We start from the raw sequence: 15,324 nt of genomic DNA, 5'->3' as shown, positions 1-15,324 counted from the left end.
AGATGCCTGTCACCCCCAGCGCGGGTTTCGACACTAAAGGTTTCACAGGAAGCAGAGCAGCTGTTTCCCTACACGTCAGTCTCTGTTACCATCCCAAATGAGATGCGTGACGTCTCCTTTTTCAGAAAACAATTTGTGCGCGTCATAAACCCCAGATGTGAGCTCCAGACACAGTCCAAATACGCCATCAAGTGCCGCGAGCCCGATGCTGGCTTTCGAGCTGGACGGTCAGAAGATCAATGGTTCCCGCCCAAGGTATTTCCTCTCCCCCCACTTCAGTGGTTTGTGTTCATCTCCAAACGCTCCTAGATCATGGAGTCCTGTTTGGGTTAATGAGATTTAAAACGAATGGAGATGTTGGGTTCTTTTCCTTCACAGCCTTGGTCATACTGGGGTTGATGAGAGACGTGACTGAGGGCTCCTGAGGAAGGGGAGACCCTGCAGAGAAAGGAAGCGTGATACACACAGAGCAGGAGGTTTGCCCAAAGCACTTCCTGCTTAGATGCCAGTTGTGCATTTTGGGGTGGAATACCACTCAAGCCATATTGTCCTTGTTTCTCCTGTTTGGTGATTGGGTCTTTCCTGACTTGGTTGATTCGGCATGCCCCAGGTTTCTCCAGAGTAAGGCTGTTATTTCCCCTTTGTAATTAATCACTGGTCCGTGGGGAGGTACTTTGAGAGTTTGTACGTATCATGCTCCTTATTAAATTTTCACTTTATAAGTTTAGCAGCTACTGACCCTATGCCATAGCAAAAGCTTCTCTTCTCCCAAATGCACCCATTCACGTGGAAATCACATTGTTTATAATATCCCAGTACTTTTAAATGCCTGTAAAATACGGCCAATCCTTCTTGTGTTTCTTCTGTCATAATAAGCAGACGGATCTAGCCTTTCTTATTTCCTCACGACTCAGAGGCTGTATGGTGTGTTTTAATTTCTGGTTGATCTCGTCCCCACTACCCGCATAGCTCTTCTCTTTGTGTGTTTTCCTAAGTATTCTTACGTTTTTATTTTTCCATATGGAGCTTAGTATCAACTTGTCTAGTTCAAGAAGAAAAGCTTGTTAAACTCAAAAGCTTTTGCACAGCAAAGGAAACCATAAACAAAACAAAAAGACAGCCCACGGATTGGGAGAAAATATTTGTTGCAGATGATGTGACTGACAAGGGATTAGTCTCCAAAATTTACAAACAGCTCATGAGGCTTAATATCATCAAAACAAACAACCTAATGAAAAAATGGGCAGAAGACCTAAATAGACGTTTCTCCAAAAAAGATATACGGATGGCCAAGAGGCACATGAAACGATGTTCAACATCGCTAATTATTAGAGAAATGCAAGTCAAAACTACAATGAGGTATCACCTCACACCAGTCAGAATGGCCATCATCAAAAAATCCACAAACAATAAATGCTGGAGAGGGTGTGGAGAGAAGGGAACCCTCCTGCACTGTTGGTGGGAATGTAAGTTGGTGCAGCCACTATGGAGAACAGTATGGAGGTTCCATAAAGAAGTAAAAATAGAGCTACCATATGATCCTGCAGACCCACTCCTGGGCATATATCTGGAGAAAAACATGGTCCAAAAGGATACTTGCACTCCAGTATTCATTGCAGCAGTGTTTACAATAGCCAAGACCTGGAAGCAACCTAAGTGTCCATCGACAGATGAATGGATAAAGAAGATGTGGCATATATGTACAATGGAATATTACTCAGCCATAAAAAGAAACGAAATTGAGTTATTTGTAGTGAGGTGGATGGACCTAGAGTCTGTCATATAGAGTGAAGTAAGTCAGAAAGAGAAAAACAAATACTGTATGCTAATGCATATATATGGAAACTAAAAAAAAAAAAAGGTTTTGAAGACCATAGTGGCAGGACAGGAATAAAGATGCAGACATAGAGAATGGACTTGAGTTCACAGGGAGGGGGTAGGGTAAGCTGGGACGATGTGAGAGAGTAGCGTGGACTTATATTCACTACCAAATGTAAAATAGATAACTAGTGGGAAGCAGCCACATAGCACAGGGAGATCAGCTGGGTGCTTTGTGACCACCTAGAGGGGTGTGATAGGGAGTGTGGGAGGGAGACGCAAGAGGGAGGAGATACGGGGATATATGTATATGTATAGCTGGTTCACTTTGTTATAAAGCAGAAACTAACACACCATTATAAAGCAATTATACTCCAATAAAGTTGTTCAAAAAAAAGTGAAAAGAATAGGGCATTCTGTGGAGGGTTTGTACAAAGTTTAAATATGCTAATGTTTGCATAGAACTAAAAGAGCCATTGCACCATTTTAAGAGCTGGCTGAATCTCGGTTGAATTTTTAAAATATTCTTAAGATATATAAGAACATTTTAAATACCAGGCCTGTAACAGGCATGCAGGTTTCTTATGTTTCTATCAAAAAGATACACAAGACGAAAAAAATTGAGAACTCAATGCTGGCGCCTCCTAGCGGGTCTTCAGGCTAATGTTTCGTTTTTTTGTTGTTTTTAGTTTTTTGCGGTATGCGGGCCTCTCACTGTTGTGGCCTCTCCCGCTGCGGAGCACAGGCTCCGGACGCGCAGGCTCAGCGGCCACGGCTCACGGGCCTAACCGCTCCACGGCATGTGGGATCTTCCCGGACCGGGACACGAAGCCGTGTCCCGTTCATCGGCAGGCGGACTCTCAACCACTGTGCCACCAGGGAAGCCGTAACGTTTCGTTTGAATCTGAGTGGGAACCGCAGGTCTGACCCCTAAGTAGGGCGGTGACCACCTACACGTCCCACTCACAGCGGGATCGGGGCTCTCCGGGCGAGGGGCTCCCGGTGACCCCTCCTCCTTGGCGGCGCAGCTGGTCCCGCTCCGGAGACGTGGTCATGCAGATCCCAAGTGTTTCCATGTTGAGACAGCACGGAGCGGCCTTGTTTAGAAGCCCTGTAGCTTCAGCAACAAGGCTAAGTAATCAAGTGGGCAGTTGTGGACGGATCTAAATCTGTGTGACCTGACATGAAGAAAGAATATATTTGGTTATATCTGTTCATATAACACGTCCATGAGGCCCGCCCACGTGTCAGTGATGGAGCGGGGGCGGGGTCAGGGAGAGAGGCATGAGGTCTCCCAGGTGTGGAATTCAGAGGGCGCTGGGCGGACTGACATTGTGCACGTGGAACAGAAGATGACGAGCAGACTTAGGCAGATATGGGGGTCTGCTTTCTGCGCAGCCAAGGCAGGGTAAGCCCTTACCCGGGCGGAGGCCGTCTCACTGTGCGTTTCAGCTGTGTAACTATTGCAGCCAATAGACCCAAAAGTGTAACGACTCACGTGATAGGAATTAGAGCCTCTTCCATGAAACAGGTGAAGCTGATTCCAGCTCAGCAGGGAGGTGCTTTAAAATACTGTGTGTTAATTCTAAAATGTGAGCAGATCAGGAGACGCCTTCCATTGAAAAGATATTTCATCACAGTTCCCAGGAGGAGGGGGCATGCATGCCACCCACCAGGGCCACGTAGGGAAGCACCAGAGACAGAAAGAAGGAGATGGGGTGAGGGGAAAATGGGAGCCTTTACTGTGGTTTCCACAAGAAGGAATGGGCAGGAAAGGGTAAGCAGGCATGGGATTGGCTGGATTAATGATTTCAGCGGGTTCTGGGGTGGAGGGGGCGTCCCTAGTTGTCATGTGCTTGGCCCTAGCGTGACAAGGGCAGGTGGGTCGTGGCCCAGACTGTGGACCCCCATAAAGGAGGGGGTGCGGTGTGGACTCTGGGTTGACTGGTTTGTATTTGATAAGTGCACCCCAGGAAGAGGATTCTTGCTCAGGAGCTGGGGCAGGGTGGGGGGCAGTGAGGGAGGAGGCGGGGGGACAATGCAAGTGACTCAGGCATATTATCGGGTCATCTAGGAAAAGGTGTGTCCAGTGTCGACCTTAAAATTAAATGTTATTTTACGGGCAAAATGAGTTTATTTAGGAATGGCAGAGGAATTGCGATTCAGGACATTCAAACTATGGCAAACCACAGTCAAGTCCAGAGAACAAGGAAGAGGAATGTTACTTTACAGAGAAAAAGGAGGAAGCTGGAAGGGGCTGCTTTGACTGAAAGTCCCTTGGAGAAAACCAAGAGGTCAGGCTGGTGGTGGTTTCTCATTGGCTGGGCTTTGCTGTTTCTCCTTGGCTAGGTTGTGACTGTTTCTCATTGGCTGGGCTGAGGCTGTTTTTCTCATTGGCTGAGCTTTGCTGTTTCTCATTGGCAAGGTTGTGACTGTTTCTCATTGGCTGGGCTGAGGCTGTTTTCTCATTGGCTGAGTTGTTGCTGTTTCTCATTAGCTGAGCTGGTGCTGTTTCTCATTAGCTGAGCTGGTGCTGTTTCTCATTGGCTGGGCTGAGGCTGTTTTCTCATTGGCTGAGTTGTTGCTGTTTCTCATTAGCTGAGCTGGTGCTGTTTCTCATTGGCTAAGTTGTGACTGTTTCTCATTGGCTAGCCTGTTGCTCTTTTCATTGGTTGGGCTGTTGCTGGGCGAGGAGAAAATCATCCTTCTGAAAATCAAGCTTCTTCCTGCCCAGGAATGTAAAGTAAGCTGCAGCAGAGGGTAGGGGTGAGAGAGCTCCCCTTTAGGGCTTCGCAACTCCGTTTTAAATTAGGTTTCCCTGTATTAATTTTCACACTAGCATATGCATGTATGACCCATGTTAAAGCATCAGCTTTAGAGAAACCTGAAATCTGACTAATACAAGGGGTACAGCAGGCTCTACTCTATGGGGTCATCCTGGGAACCAGGTGCCACACTCAGCGTGTGGGTCCAAGGTCACCCAGGGCATCCATACCCATCAGCAGAAGGGAAGAGCCGTGAGGATCTTGTGTGGGAGGTTCACGGGCCAGGCTTGGAAGAAGCTCCGTCCATCCAGCTCACATGCCACTGTGAACTTCATCCCAGGACACACATAACTGCAGGGAGGCTGGGGAGATCATCTCGCTGGGAGCCCAGGAAGGGAGGACACGGTGCTGGTGAGCAGCCAGTCCTGTCACACAGGGACCTCCTGTCACTTTGAGCACCGGGTGGGGGTGGGGGTGTTAACGGGTTGTGGGGTGCGTTTCCAGTCTCCACTGCTTCCTCCCCGACCTCCTCTTACGTAGAGGTTCTAGGGACAGAAGGAATAGACTCTCAAACATTGATCATTTCACAAGCTAGTGGAAGAAGGAAACATTCCTGCAAGGAGGTACTTAGAATTCAGAGTGAGGCATTCAAGCCCAGAGGAGCCCACAAGCGGAGGTGGTGCTGAGGCCCGACACCCGCTCAGGTAGACAGAATAACAGCCCCAAAGATGTCTGCATCCGACGCCCTGGAGCCAACTGCTGTGTTACCTTAGGTGCAAAAAGGGTCTTTGCAGGTGTGATTGAGTTAAGGATCTGGAGGGAGGGGATGAGCTTGCATGTTCCAGGTGGACCCAATGTAATCACCAGGGTCCTCGTAAGAGGGAGGAGGCAGGTGAGAGAGAGGGAAGGAGGTGCGACCACAGAAGCAGGGGTCCTAGTCAGAGGGAGGATTTGCAGAGGCTACAGTTCTCCTTGAAGGCAGAGGAAGGGGCCCCAAGGCAGAGGAAGGGGCCCCGAGCCAAGGAATGCAGACGGCCCCCAGACGCTGCTAAAGGTAAAGGAATGGGCTCTGCCCTGGAGGCTTCAGAAAGAGCGCAGCCCTGCTGACCCCTGATTTTAGCCCAGTTTAACATGTTAGCCTCTGAGCTCCTGAACTGTAGGATAATAAGTTGTGTTGTTTGGTGCCCCTATGTGAGGGGTTCGTTACAGCAGCAACTGCAAGCTTGTTGGGATGAACAGCCTCCGATCCCAAACCTGAAGGGCATTAGCCAGGTGACGGGGTGAAGGTCAGATCAAGGACAGTGTCCTACAGCTGATGGGTCCTCTTGTGTTTGGAGAATGCATGGCGTCCAGTGGGGATGAACTGGAGTAGGGGTGGGAAATGGGGACCTGCATGTTCCTCTGGGTGGACCTAAAGCCTGAGGGACCCTCCGTGTGCAGTCGTGGTCTCATCAACTCCCTCGCCCGCTCCACACGTGTCCGTGCGTGTGGGTGTGTGCATAAGTATATGCGTTTGTTCGGTACATGCGTGCATTCGTGGGCGTGCACATGGCGGGGGGATGGCAGCTGTATCAGGTGGGGCAGGCCTGCGCCTTCACCCAGACAGAAGTCCCCTCAGACATCTCCCTCTCTCATCCCTGAGACACACTTGAATCAGAAAACAAGGATGCCCTTTTTGTCGTTTCCCTCACTAAGTTTTGAGTGAGTGTGGAGACAGAGACTGGGACCTAGAACCTGTGTACCCCGGCGCCACACGCAGGGCTGACGCAGTTGGGCCTGTGAGGACATTTATTGATGAACAACGTGAAGCATGATCTAGAAAACATGGTCTTAGCTATCAGCTGCGTAAGTGTAGCCCAGATTCAAGGTCAGAAAATGAACTCTAGGAAGGTTTGTACAGTCAGCTGAGAAGACAATTAAAACGGATCTCTGGGGGCAGGGGAGGATTCACAGGACGTGTCTGGACTCAGCTGGGCGACTGTAGGACCAAAGCTGGGTCCTTGGAAACAGCCAAGGGACCACAGCTGGGTCTCTGAAACAAGTGCTACACGTCCTCTCCAAGGAGCTCATTGATTGCGGGAGGGGCCACATGGTGAATGAATCTCCTAGAAGTTGATTGGGGGTCTCAGGACTCCAGCTCTTGCCAGCAGGAGAATTGACCGGATGACTTCAGGAAGGGCCGATTCCACAGGGAACCCCTCCAAATGTCCACTGCAGGCTTTTGCAAGAGTGCCCTCCTGTGTCTTTAGTGCAGAGGCCAGGTGGGCCTGGGGTCAGTTTCTGGCAAGGACTGCATACATGCTGGACTTGGCTGTGGGCTCTGTGGACAGTGGGGACACAGCTCTGGCCACCCTCTGTGTGAGGTCCGGGTGGTCCAGCTGGGCATATATCACCTCCTGGGGGCCTCCTGCAGCAGAGGCCTGAGGAGAGAGACTCAGGGTGAGTATGGGTGGCTGAGGTGAGGGAGGGGCTGTGGGAGGGGAAGACTTTGGTCGCCAGACGCCAGGTGCCCCCGCACATCCCACCTCCTGAGTCGCCGTTGTGTAGTCCCCTCCCGCAGAGAAGCAGGGTTGGTCTGTGTGACCAATAGAATATGGCAGAGTGAGGGCCACCTGTAGGGGAGGCCACAGAGGACAGTGTGCCTTCTGTTCCTCCCTCTTTGGGGTCCCTCCTGCTGGGGGAGGCCGGCCCCCATGGAGGAGCCCGTGTGGTGGGGAAATGGGGCTCCTCCCCACAGCCAGGGGACTGAGCCATTGTGGAAGTGGATCTTCCAGCTTCAGTTGAGCCTCCGATGAATACAGCCCTGGTTGGCATCTTGACAGCGACATCAGGACAGACCATGAGCCACCACCGCCCAGCTGATCCGATTCCTAATTCCTGGCCCAGGAAACTGAGATGATTTTGTTAAGCTGCTAATTTCAGGGGCTTTGGTACCCAGCAGGAGGTGACTAATGCAAGCACTTACTGAGGTGTCCACTTCCCCACTCTTCTCAGGAAGTCTGTCGACAGTGGCCAGATCTGGCAGGGAGAGGACAAGGGGTCAGTTCTCTGGGGTGGACCTTAGGGGGCAAATACGTCTGACCTCATAGCTTCATATTTGGTCTCCCACCCCATCTGGAACATTCTAGAATGCTCTCGAACACCCCCTACCACATTGCTTCCTGATGGCACTGAATCCCCACTTCCCCGCTCCCAGACCTGTCCCCCATCCTTGTCTTTACCTGGTGTCTCATCTGCGACGTCAACAGCGGGGCTGAGCCTGAGGGGAGAGAACACGTGAGCCCTCGGGGCTGCCTGGGAGCAGGGGGTTGGGGGCCCGGGGGTCACTCCCAGGAGCCTCACCTCTCCTGGGGCCTCTGCTCCTCACCTTTGCTTCTTGGGGGCCCTGGGGACAGTCGGGTGTGAATTCAGAAGAGAAGCCTTCTTCCCAGCACCCCAAACAGCCTGCCTGGGTCACCCCACCCTGTCCCTGAGACCTACCCCGTTTTCTCTCGTGCCGACGATGGAGGAGGAAAAGGCCCAGGAGAAGGAGACAAAGGAGAAAGGCCACAGGGACCCCAATGAGAATATAAAGGTGCTCTGTCGGCAGGCCTGCGGGAGGTGGGAGGGTGGAATCCGATTACCGGCGGCATGCCCACCACGCGCTGGGCGCTTGTCGTGTCCCCACTTACACATAAATCTCTCATGCCCAATAGTCCTGTGACATGATCTCCACTTTACAAAACCGGATCTGAGCGCTGGAGTCCTCTGTCCGCAGGGCACTGGTCAAGCTGGGATATGACCGGCACCAAAGCCCCTTCTTTCCCCAAAGAACACGCACCGGGCTCGTGCTTCTGCGTCCCCCTCGCCCATCAGGACGGTCATTGTCCTGCGGATGCGTCTGTGTCTCCGAGGAGTGAGGAGGGTCTGGGTCAGAGGCCTGATCTGGACAGAGAAGCCTCTGAGTCCCCCATCCCCACCTCCAAGGGGTCTCCTCCCCGGACCCCGACCTGCTCCCTCTAGAACAGCCCCATGGACCTTGCTGTGAGGATGGTTACCACCACGGTAGTCACGCGGGACAATTTTCACTGAAATTCAGGTTAACTAAAGTTACAAGTCAGATCGCCAGCTGCACTAGCCACTGCACTACCCCTGGCTAATGACACCCTCCCGGGATGACGCAGATACACAGCATCTCCTTCCTGCAAGAGGCTGCGTGGGACGGCGCTGCTCTCCGCGCTTTGTGCAACCTTTACAGAGACGGAAACCCAGCAGGAATCGAGAGCGGGAACCTCTGCCTGCTCACCTCCTTCTGGGTTCCCACGCCAAACACAAGAATCCCCATGTCTGATCTCTTCTGTTTTTCGCAGCAATCCCTGATGGGGCGGAAATGCTCTTCTGTGAGTCAAGAAGCCAAGACCCGATGTCCTCGAGCTGCCTGAAGCCCAGCCTTTAGCAGGTGAGAGGATGCAGCACCCGCCACGAGCTGCACTCCACGCATGCGCCTTTTGTCCATAACCTCCTTTACATCTCCTAAGTGCTGTGCTCAGCATGGCTCATTTTACAGGCGGTCCAACTGAGGTCTTGGGGGCTGGTACACCCACAAGGTTGGAGCGCTTCATCCCCTCTTCTGGTCAGCGCCCCCTCCCTCCCACTGCTCCAGAGGTTGAGTCCTCAACGTCCTTTACAATAGAAAATTTCATTTCTTGGAGCATCCTTTCCTCAATACTGTGTCCTTGGTCCAGGATCCACGACCCCATCCTGCGTTTTAACGCCATTGCTGCCTGAGCTTCCCCTGCTGACATTTACTACGATTTAGAATAGCATATATGTTATACCCGTACAAATAATATATAGCAATATGTTTACATCTATAATGTATATTACATATTATATAAATATGCTTAATGCCCAAATAGTAAATATAAATATATTTTAATATATATATAAGTATAATATATATAATATATATAATATAAATATATTAATATATATATTATATATATTAATATATTTTAAATTATGTGTTTTTAACTTACATATGTATAATTTAATTTATATGAATAATTTAAATTATACATAATTATTCTATACATAAAAATTATATCAATTATACATATTTAATATATATTATGGTACACATTTTAATATTACATATACAGATTATAGTAATACATGATACATGATAACAATATATAACACACATTACTCATGTAACAATATAGTAATGTATATTGTATTACTTATATATTTAATAGTGTAACTGTATTCTAATTTACTTAAATTACAGATCTGAAATTTTACATTGTAAGTTATATGTTTATATTTTTATATGCCCATGTATACTTATATACATCCCTATTATTCATTCTAATGAATTCTCCCGCTAAAGTCTGGGAAGCCAGGGACCCTTTCTCCTCATTCACCATGTGCATCAGTCCCACGGCAGGAGGCTGTCTGGTGCACACGAGACGAGAAGAAAATATTTCCTCGGTATTAATAAGATTAGCCCTTCTCCAGGTTGTCCCATTTGGTAGCATATTTAAGCGGGTGTCCTCTGTACGTGAACTCCTGTGTCCCCAAAGCAGCATGGCGGGGTCAGTGCCCCAGGAGGGTGTGGAGGGGGTCAAAGTGTCCCCAGTGGGCGCTGACTCCAGGACATCCTGGGGGCTGACTGCACACAGGGACAGGGACGGCCTCATCCCAGAGGTCCCCCAAAGCACCATCCAGCCCTGGTCAGGGGTCTAGGACCATGTGATGTGCCCGATGGAGGGTGGGCCACACCACAGGGGACACATGGCCTAGGGCCCACAGATTCTCACCCAGTGGAAAGGACAGTCGACACCATCTGAGGGAAAAGACACAGGTTCCCTTGAAGGGGTCTGTCCTCACCCCATCTCTGGAAGCGCACCCCCCGCCAGCCCAGCAGGGACAGCTCTGTGCCCACCCTGATGCTGGGGCTGAGTGCCCAGGTCACCGTGGTGTCCAGGTGAGACCAGGCTCCAGGGACCTGAGCCAGGTGTGAAGGCAGAGAGATGTGTGTGCAGACGGAAGAGGGAACCAGAGGGTTTGGGGGTCAGGAGGGGGCAGGGGAGCCTGTGGACGGAGGACACAGCTGGGGACAGGGTCCAGGGACCTGGGGCAAACCTGAGGGCAGAGCAGAGACCTCCTCACCTGTCACCGCCAGGTCCAGGGGCTCACTGGGCTCAGACCAGTGATTACCTTTTCGATAGAGGCACTGATAATGCTGGGCAGCGTCTCCACTCACAGTGGTGATGCCGAATCTGGCCTCTGTCTGGTGTGGACCAATTTGAAACACAGTTTTCTCATCCTTGAAGTCATTCCTATCGTCCTTCCTCTCCAGACGGAATTCCTCAGCCCCAGCAGGGCCCCTGCACACAATGGTCACAGGCCACCCCTGGGGGCTTACAGAGTCGGGCTCAGCCCTGGTGGAGCAACTGGGCAGGGTCCCTGGGATGGGTAAGAGCAGAGTCTCAGCATTACGTGAAAATCGTCACATCACATAATTCACCCATTTGTGTTGCTCAATTCAGTACTTTTTTTTTTAAACTTGCAAAGTTGTGCAACCATCACCACAGTACAATTTTTTTTGGCTGCACTGCATGTGGGATCTTCGTTCCCCAACCAGGGATCAAACCCACACCCCCTGCATTGGAAGCATTCAGTCTTGACCACTGGACCACCAGGGAAGTCCCACAATCCAATTTTAGACCATTTCCATCATCCTCCCCCAAAAGACCCCCCCAGGTCCATTCTATGAGCATATAAATTCCCATCACTGCGGAGTGATTTTCCCCACTTGACTTAAGGACCCTGAGACTTGGTCACGTCTTGCTCAGGGTGACGTGGGAGGTGTCAGAGCAGGCTGGGCCCCCGAGCATGTCTGCTGCAGGGGGCGGCTCCCTCCCTGCCCACGGCCACTCTAGGGGAACAGAGACAGCTGGGAGGGTGGCACAGGACGGGAATGACCGGGTCATTCCTGGGACAAGGAGAGCAGGGGTCTCAGTCGGTAGGAATGATCTGGGCTGGTCTGAAGGACAGCTGCCAGTCCCAGGTGGGATTGTGTGGGGTGAGGGACGCAGTCTGCAGAGCGGCTGTGTGTGTGTGTGTGTGTGTGTGTGTGTGTGTGTGTGTGTGTGTGTGTGTGTGTGTGTGTGTGTGTGTGTGTGTAGGAGCTGGAACACAGATCTGATCCCACATTCCTCAGCAGGCGAGGATCTCTGTGTCCAATGCGAGTCTTCTGTGCTTTCATCCCTGGGTTTTCTCTGTATTTTTACCTTCTTCTCAGCTTATTTCCATCTCCTTGTTACTGAGGCTCTGGAAACCCCAAATGTCTCAACTGGGCTGGGGGCAGGGGGAAGAGCGGGTTTGTAGCCCTGAAACAGGAAGCTGGCCTCACATTCAGCAAAATCCCATAGAGGCAGGGGGCTGGCAGAGGTCACTCATTCACTCTTTCTTTCTTTTGACCACACCTTAGCTCTCATCTATCTGTTTACTGATGCCTCCATGTACCACTGGTTCCACAAATATGAGAAACACCCAGGATGCCTGCCCTCTTGGGGCTGAAAGTCTAGAGAGAGGATAGCCATTGACAAATAATTGTGTAAATCCACGGGTACAAACGGTGGTACATGCCCTCGGGGTGAGTGTGGGAATCTCGGGGGCAGACAGGAGGCAGAGCTGCCGTCCTCTGGGAGGTCCGAGGGAAGAGATATCTGAGCCAAGATCTGAGGTCAGGGATGAATTCCCCAGGCCGAGGGACAGGGGACACCGGGCATTCAGGGTGGTGCGGAGGTCTGGAGCTGAGTGGGAAGATGGCATTTAGAAAGGGAAAGAGAACCAAGGTAACTGAGATAAGTGGGCCAGACAGCATGGGGACAGACAGATCCAGGCCAAAGAGAGATGCGTGGGTCTCAGTCTGTCTGAAGGTAAACTGTGAGAGGACTTGAAGGAAGATTACGGTCCTGAAGATAAGTTATATACTATATAGATATTTAAAGTTTTTAAGTAAAACTTTTAAATGATCATTTAAAACCACATCACTGTGTGCTACAGTCCGTACGGGAGGATGGAGACGGTGGGATTGAGGAGGATTCTGAGTCTGCCCTTGGCGAGGTCATGTTCTCTGCCCAGGGGCTGCCGCGGGAGATCTGGGCTTGTGCAGGGAGAGCTCGTGGGTGCAGCCTGGTCTGTATGCTCTGAATCGTCCCTGGGGGCCATCAAGAGCAGAGGGGGAGAACGCGGGAGAGACCTGGGCGAGGGTTATACACTGGAGGTTGTTTGCAATTCGAGGTGTATGTCAGGGCCCCCAGGATCGGCTCCACTCTCACCTACATCTGCCTGCGGGGTGCAGAGGGGATTGGGGAGAAGACTCACCCGCCTGTGTGTGCATCGTGTGACCCAGACAGAGCACTGGAAGAGAAGTTGTAGTGAGAAAGACGCCCACTGTACTGTTTCCTCATGGGGCCGCAGTCAAGCGGGGGCCTTGAGGAGCCAGCGGGGTAGGGGGTGGTCATCGTCCATACTTTCTCGACACCCCGGTCAACATTGCCTCTGAGTACGAGCCCTCTCCTTGCTCTGAGATAGTCTCAGGACAAACCCCCAACCCCTCTTCCAAGCAGGTGCTCCTCCCTGCCCCCCAGCCCTTCTCAGTCTGAACTCAACCCCATACCCAGGCACCATTTCCAGCACTGAACCTTCCATGGTAAGACTTAGGTCTTGGCCAGAGCTGAGGGGGACCACTTTGCCCCGCTAGGGCCTCAGCGTCTTCTGGGCTGGAGTCGGGACGGAGCTGGGAAGCAGAGCCCCTCTGCCCCTGGATTCCTACCCCTCCATTCCAGGACTCACCCAGGCCCAGGAGGGTGGTGGGACGGGGGGACATGGCCCAGCCCCTGCCCCCGGCACCGTCCTGGAGTTTGTGAGTGAAGGAGAGAGCCTGCAGGTGACACGAGAGAAGAGGATGTGGTGGCTAGGGCCCCTGTCTGGGGTTTCTACATCAACGGCCTCACACAAAGGGGAAGAGCTCTCTCTCCCCTCCCATCCACGCTTCCCACTAACGAGACAGAGGTGGGTCCTGGCTTCCAAAAGTTGTTTGTTCCCCCTGTGCACTGATGAGTTTGAACTCATCTCTGGAGGCACCCCTTGAGGTGGGAGCCTCATTCTCACTCTGTGGGGCAAGCAGAACACGGATTTGTGCAGCAAACTGACTTGACTGTTGGTCCCAGCTCCACACGACAGCCATCTGTTCTTGGGCAAAGAGTTACACCACTTTATGCCAACATTTCCTTGTGTTTAAAATGGGAAGCCCCAAATCCCCCTCCAGGTATTTAATATTACGATATATGTTACATTCCCAGCAAGGTATTGAGCTCATTAAAAATATCTCACTCACATGGATTCTCTGCCTATCTTCCCAAAGTGGCATGGGAACCAGGGAAAGGGAGGCTGGTCCATCAGCACAAGCAAAATCCTAAAGGGATTGGGTGATCAGGAGACAGACCTTGGGAGCTGGCCCTGGGCTTGGGATCAGGTGGGGCACCCAGCTTGGTGCTGAAATAAAGAGCAGGACCAGGGATGGGGAGGGCGTTTGTGCACACGGAGCCCAGTAAGACAGGAGCCCCATCAGGGAATCTCACGTCCACTGCCCCTGAGGCCAGGCAAGAGCTGCTTCTCCCAGGGGGTAGCTGTGCCAGACGTTGATGTCTGCACAGCAGCTGATGCTCACTTTTTCCTTATTAACAGAAACCTAGTTCTGTTTGAGTGGCTATGTTCCAACCCTGGAGCTGAGGGATGGGGGGAGTGCAGAGGATAAAATTTGGGTTAAGGCAAGCCAGCAATCCCATTTGCAGCGATTGGTCCAGAGGGGGCACGTGAGCATGTAGTATGGCCAATGGTACTTAAAGCAGGATATATCAGGGTTTCTGGGAATCATATTTGTCTCTTAATAACAGAGGGTCTCATGAGACTTTTGCCTCCTTTTCTCCTGTCCATGGGCAACTATATCATGATGATGTGATATCTGGAGCTGCAGCAGCCATCTTGCAACCATGAGGCAACAAGCTTGACTACAATAGCAGAAATACTGAACAAACTGAGGGGAAAGAATACAAGATCCAGGGTTCATAGAAGGTCCCCAAATGCTGAACCAGCCCTGGGACTGCCTATCCCTGGAATTCTTAATAAGTAAACAATAAATATACTAGATTTTCTGTCAAAATTTCAGACTAAATCTGTGGACCACGCTCCATTTTAAAATAATAATTATTTTAAAAACTAAAATTGCTTAATAGACTATTTTAAAGGTCTTCTTAAATGCCTCAAAGAAATGAACACTAAGTGAAGGCTATGTAGTCAAAAATTAAAGGAAGACAAGATTCCCCAGAGTCAAGTTGAATGCTGAACATGGCTCTCACCTTGACAATGATGCATTAAGTTTTATTTTCATGGCCTTGCAGATGGTAGAGGCTAAAGGGTAAAGTCCAGGGGTCACCCTCGTTGATTAACACCAGCCAGCCCTATGTATCCGCGTTTTTCTGGTGTGTGTCTCTCTCTCTCTCATCTTCATTAGTGGCTTTTATCAGGTTTATTGAAGGATAATTTGCAGACAACCAACTGCATCCATTAAATATGTGCAATTCAATGAGCTCTGGTAGTTGTGAAACCACCATCATAGTCAAGATTTCCATCACCACCAAGATTCCTTGTTCCCTTTGTGAAAATAAGCAAAGTAACCTCATTTAAA

At 50.8% G+C, this 15,324-nt stretch overlaps 2 protein-coding genes and 1 long non-coding RNA gene across 3 annotated transcripts in view; 1 reads left to right on the top strand and 2 right to left on the bottom strand.

Annotated features, from left to right (window-relative positions):
* LOC132416835 (NACHT, LRR and PYD domains-containing protein 2) overlaps window positions 1–15,324 on the bottom strand; it is a 1,001,898-nt gene that overhangs the window by 404,039 nt on the left and 582,535 nt on the right.
* The window catches only part of LOC138413908 (uncharacterized), an 81,396-nt gene that overhangs the window by 42,125 nt on the left and 23,947 nt on the right, over window positions 1–15,324 (top strand). Inside the window, exons 3-4 of the long non-coding RNA XR_011246295.1 lie at window positions 126–255; window positions 8,933–9,021. This is a non-coding gene — a long non-coding RNA (uncharacterized lncRNA). The remainder of the gene's footprint in view (window positions 1–125; window positions 256–8,932; window positions 9,022–15,324) is intronic.
* LOC132416978 (leukocyte-associated immunoglobulin-like receptor 1) lies at window positions 6,808–8,447 on the bottom strand. The gene is made up of 6 exons (XM_060000601.1): window positions 8,372–8,447; window positions 8,064–8,174; window positions 7,926–7,968; window positions 7,805–7,842; window positions 7,549–7,601; window positions 6,808–7,003 (listed from the first exon to the last, which is right to left on the bottom strand). Exons 1-6 carry the CDS (start codon window positions 8,445–8,447, stop codon window positions 6,857–6,859), a joined length of 468 nt encoding a protein of 155 aa, XP_059856584.1. The 3' UTR covers window positions 6,808–6,856.

Source organism: Delphinus delphis, chromosome 20 (genome assembly GCF_949987515.2).
Source record: "Delphinus delphis chromosome 20, mDelDel1.2, whole genome shotgun sequence".
Lineage (NCBI taxonomy): Eukaryota > Metazoa > Chordata > Mammalia > Artiodactyla > Delphinidae > Delphinus > Delphinus delphis.
The sequence above is the reverse complement of the archived record's forward strand: the minus strand, read 5'-3'. Positions and strand labels throughout refer to the sequence as shown.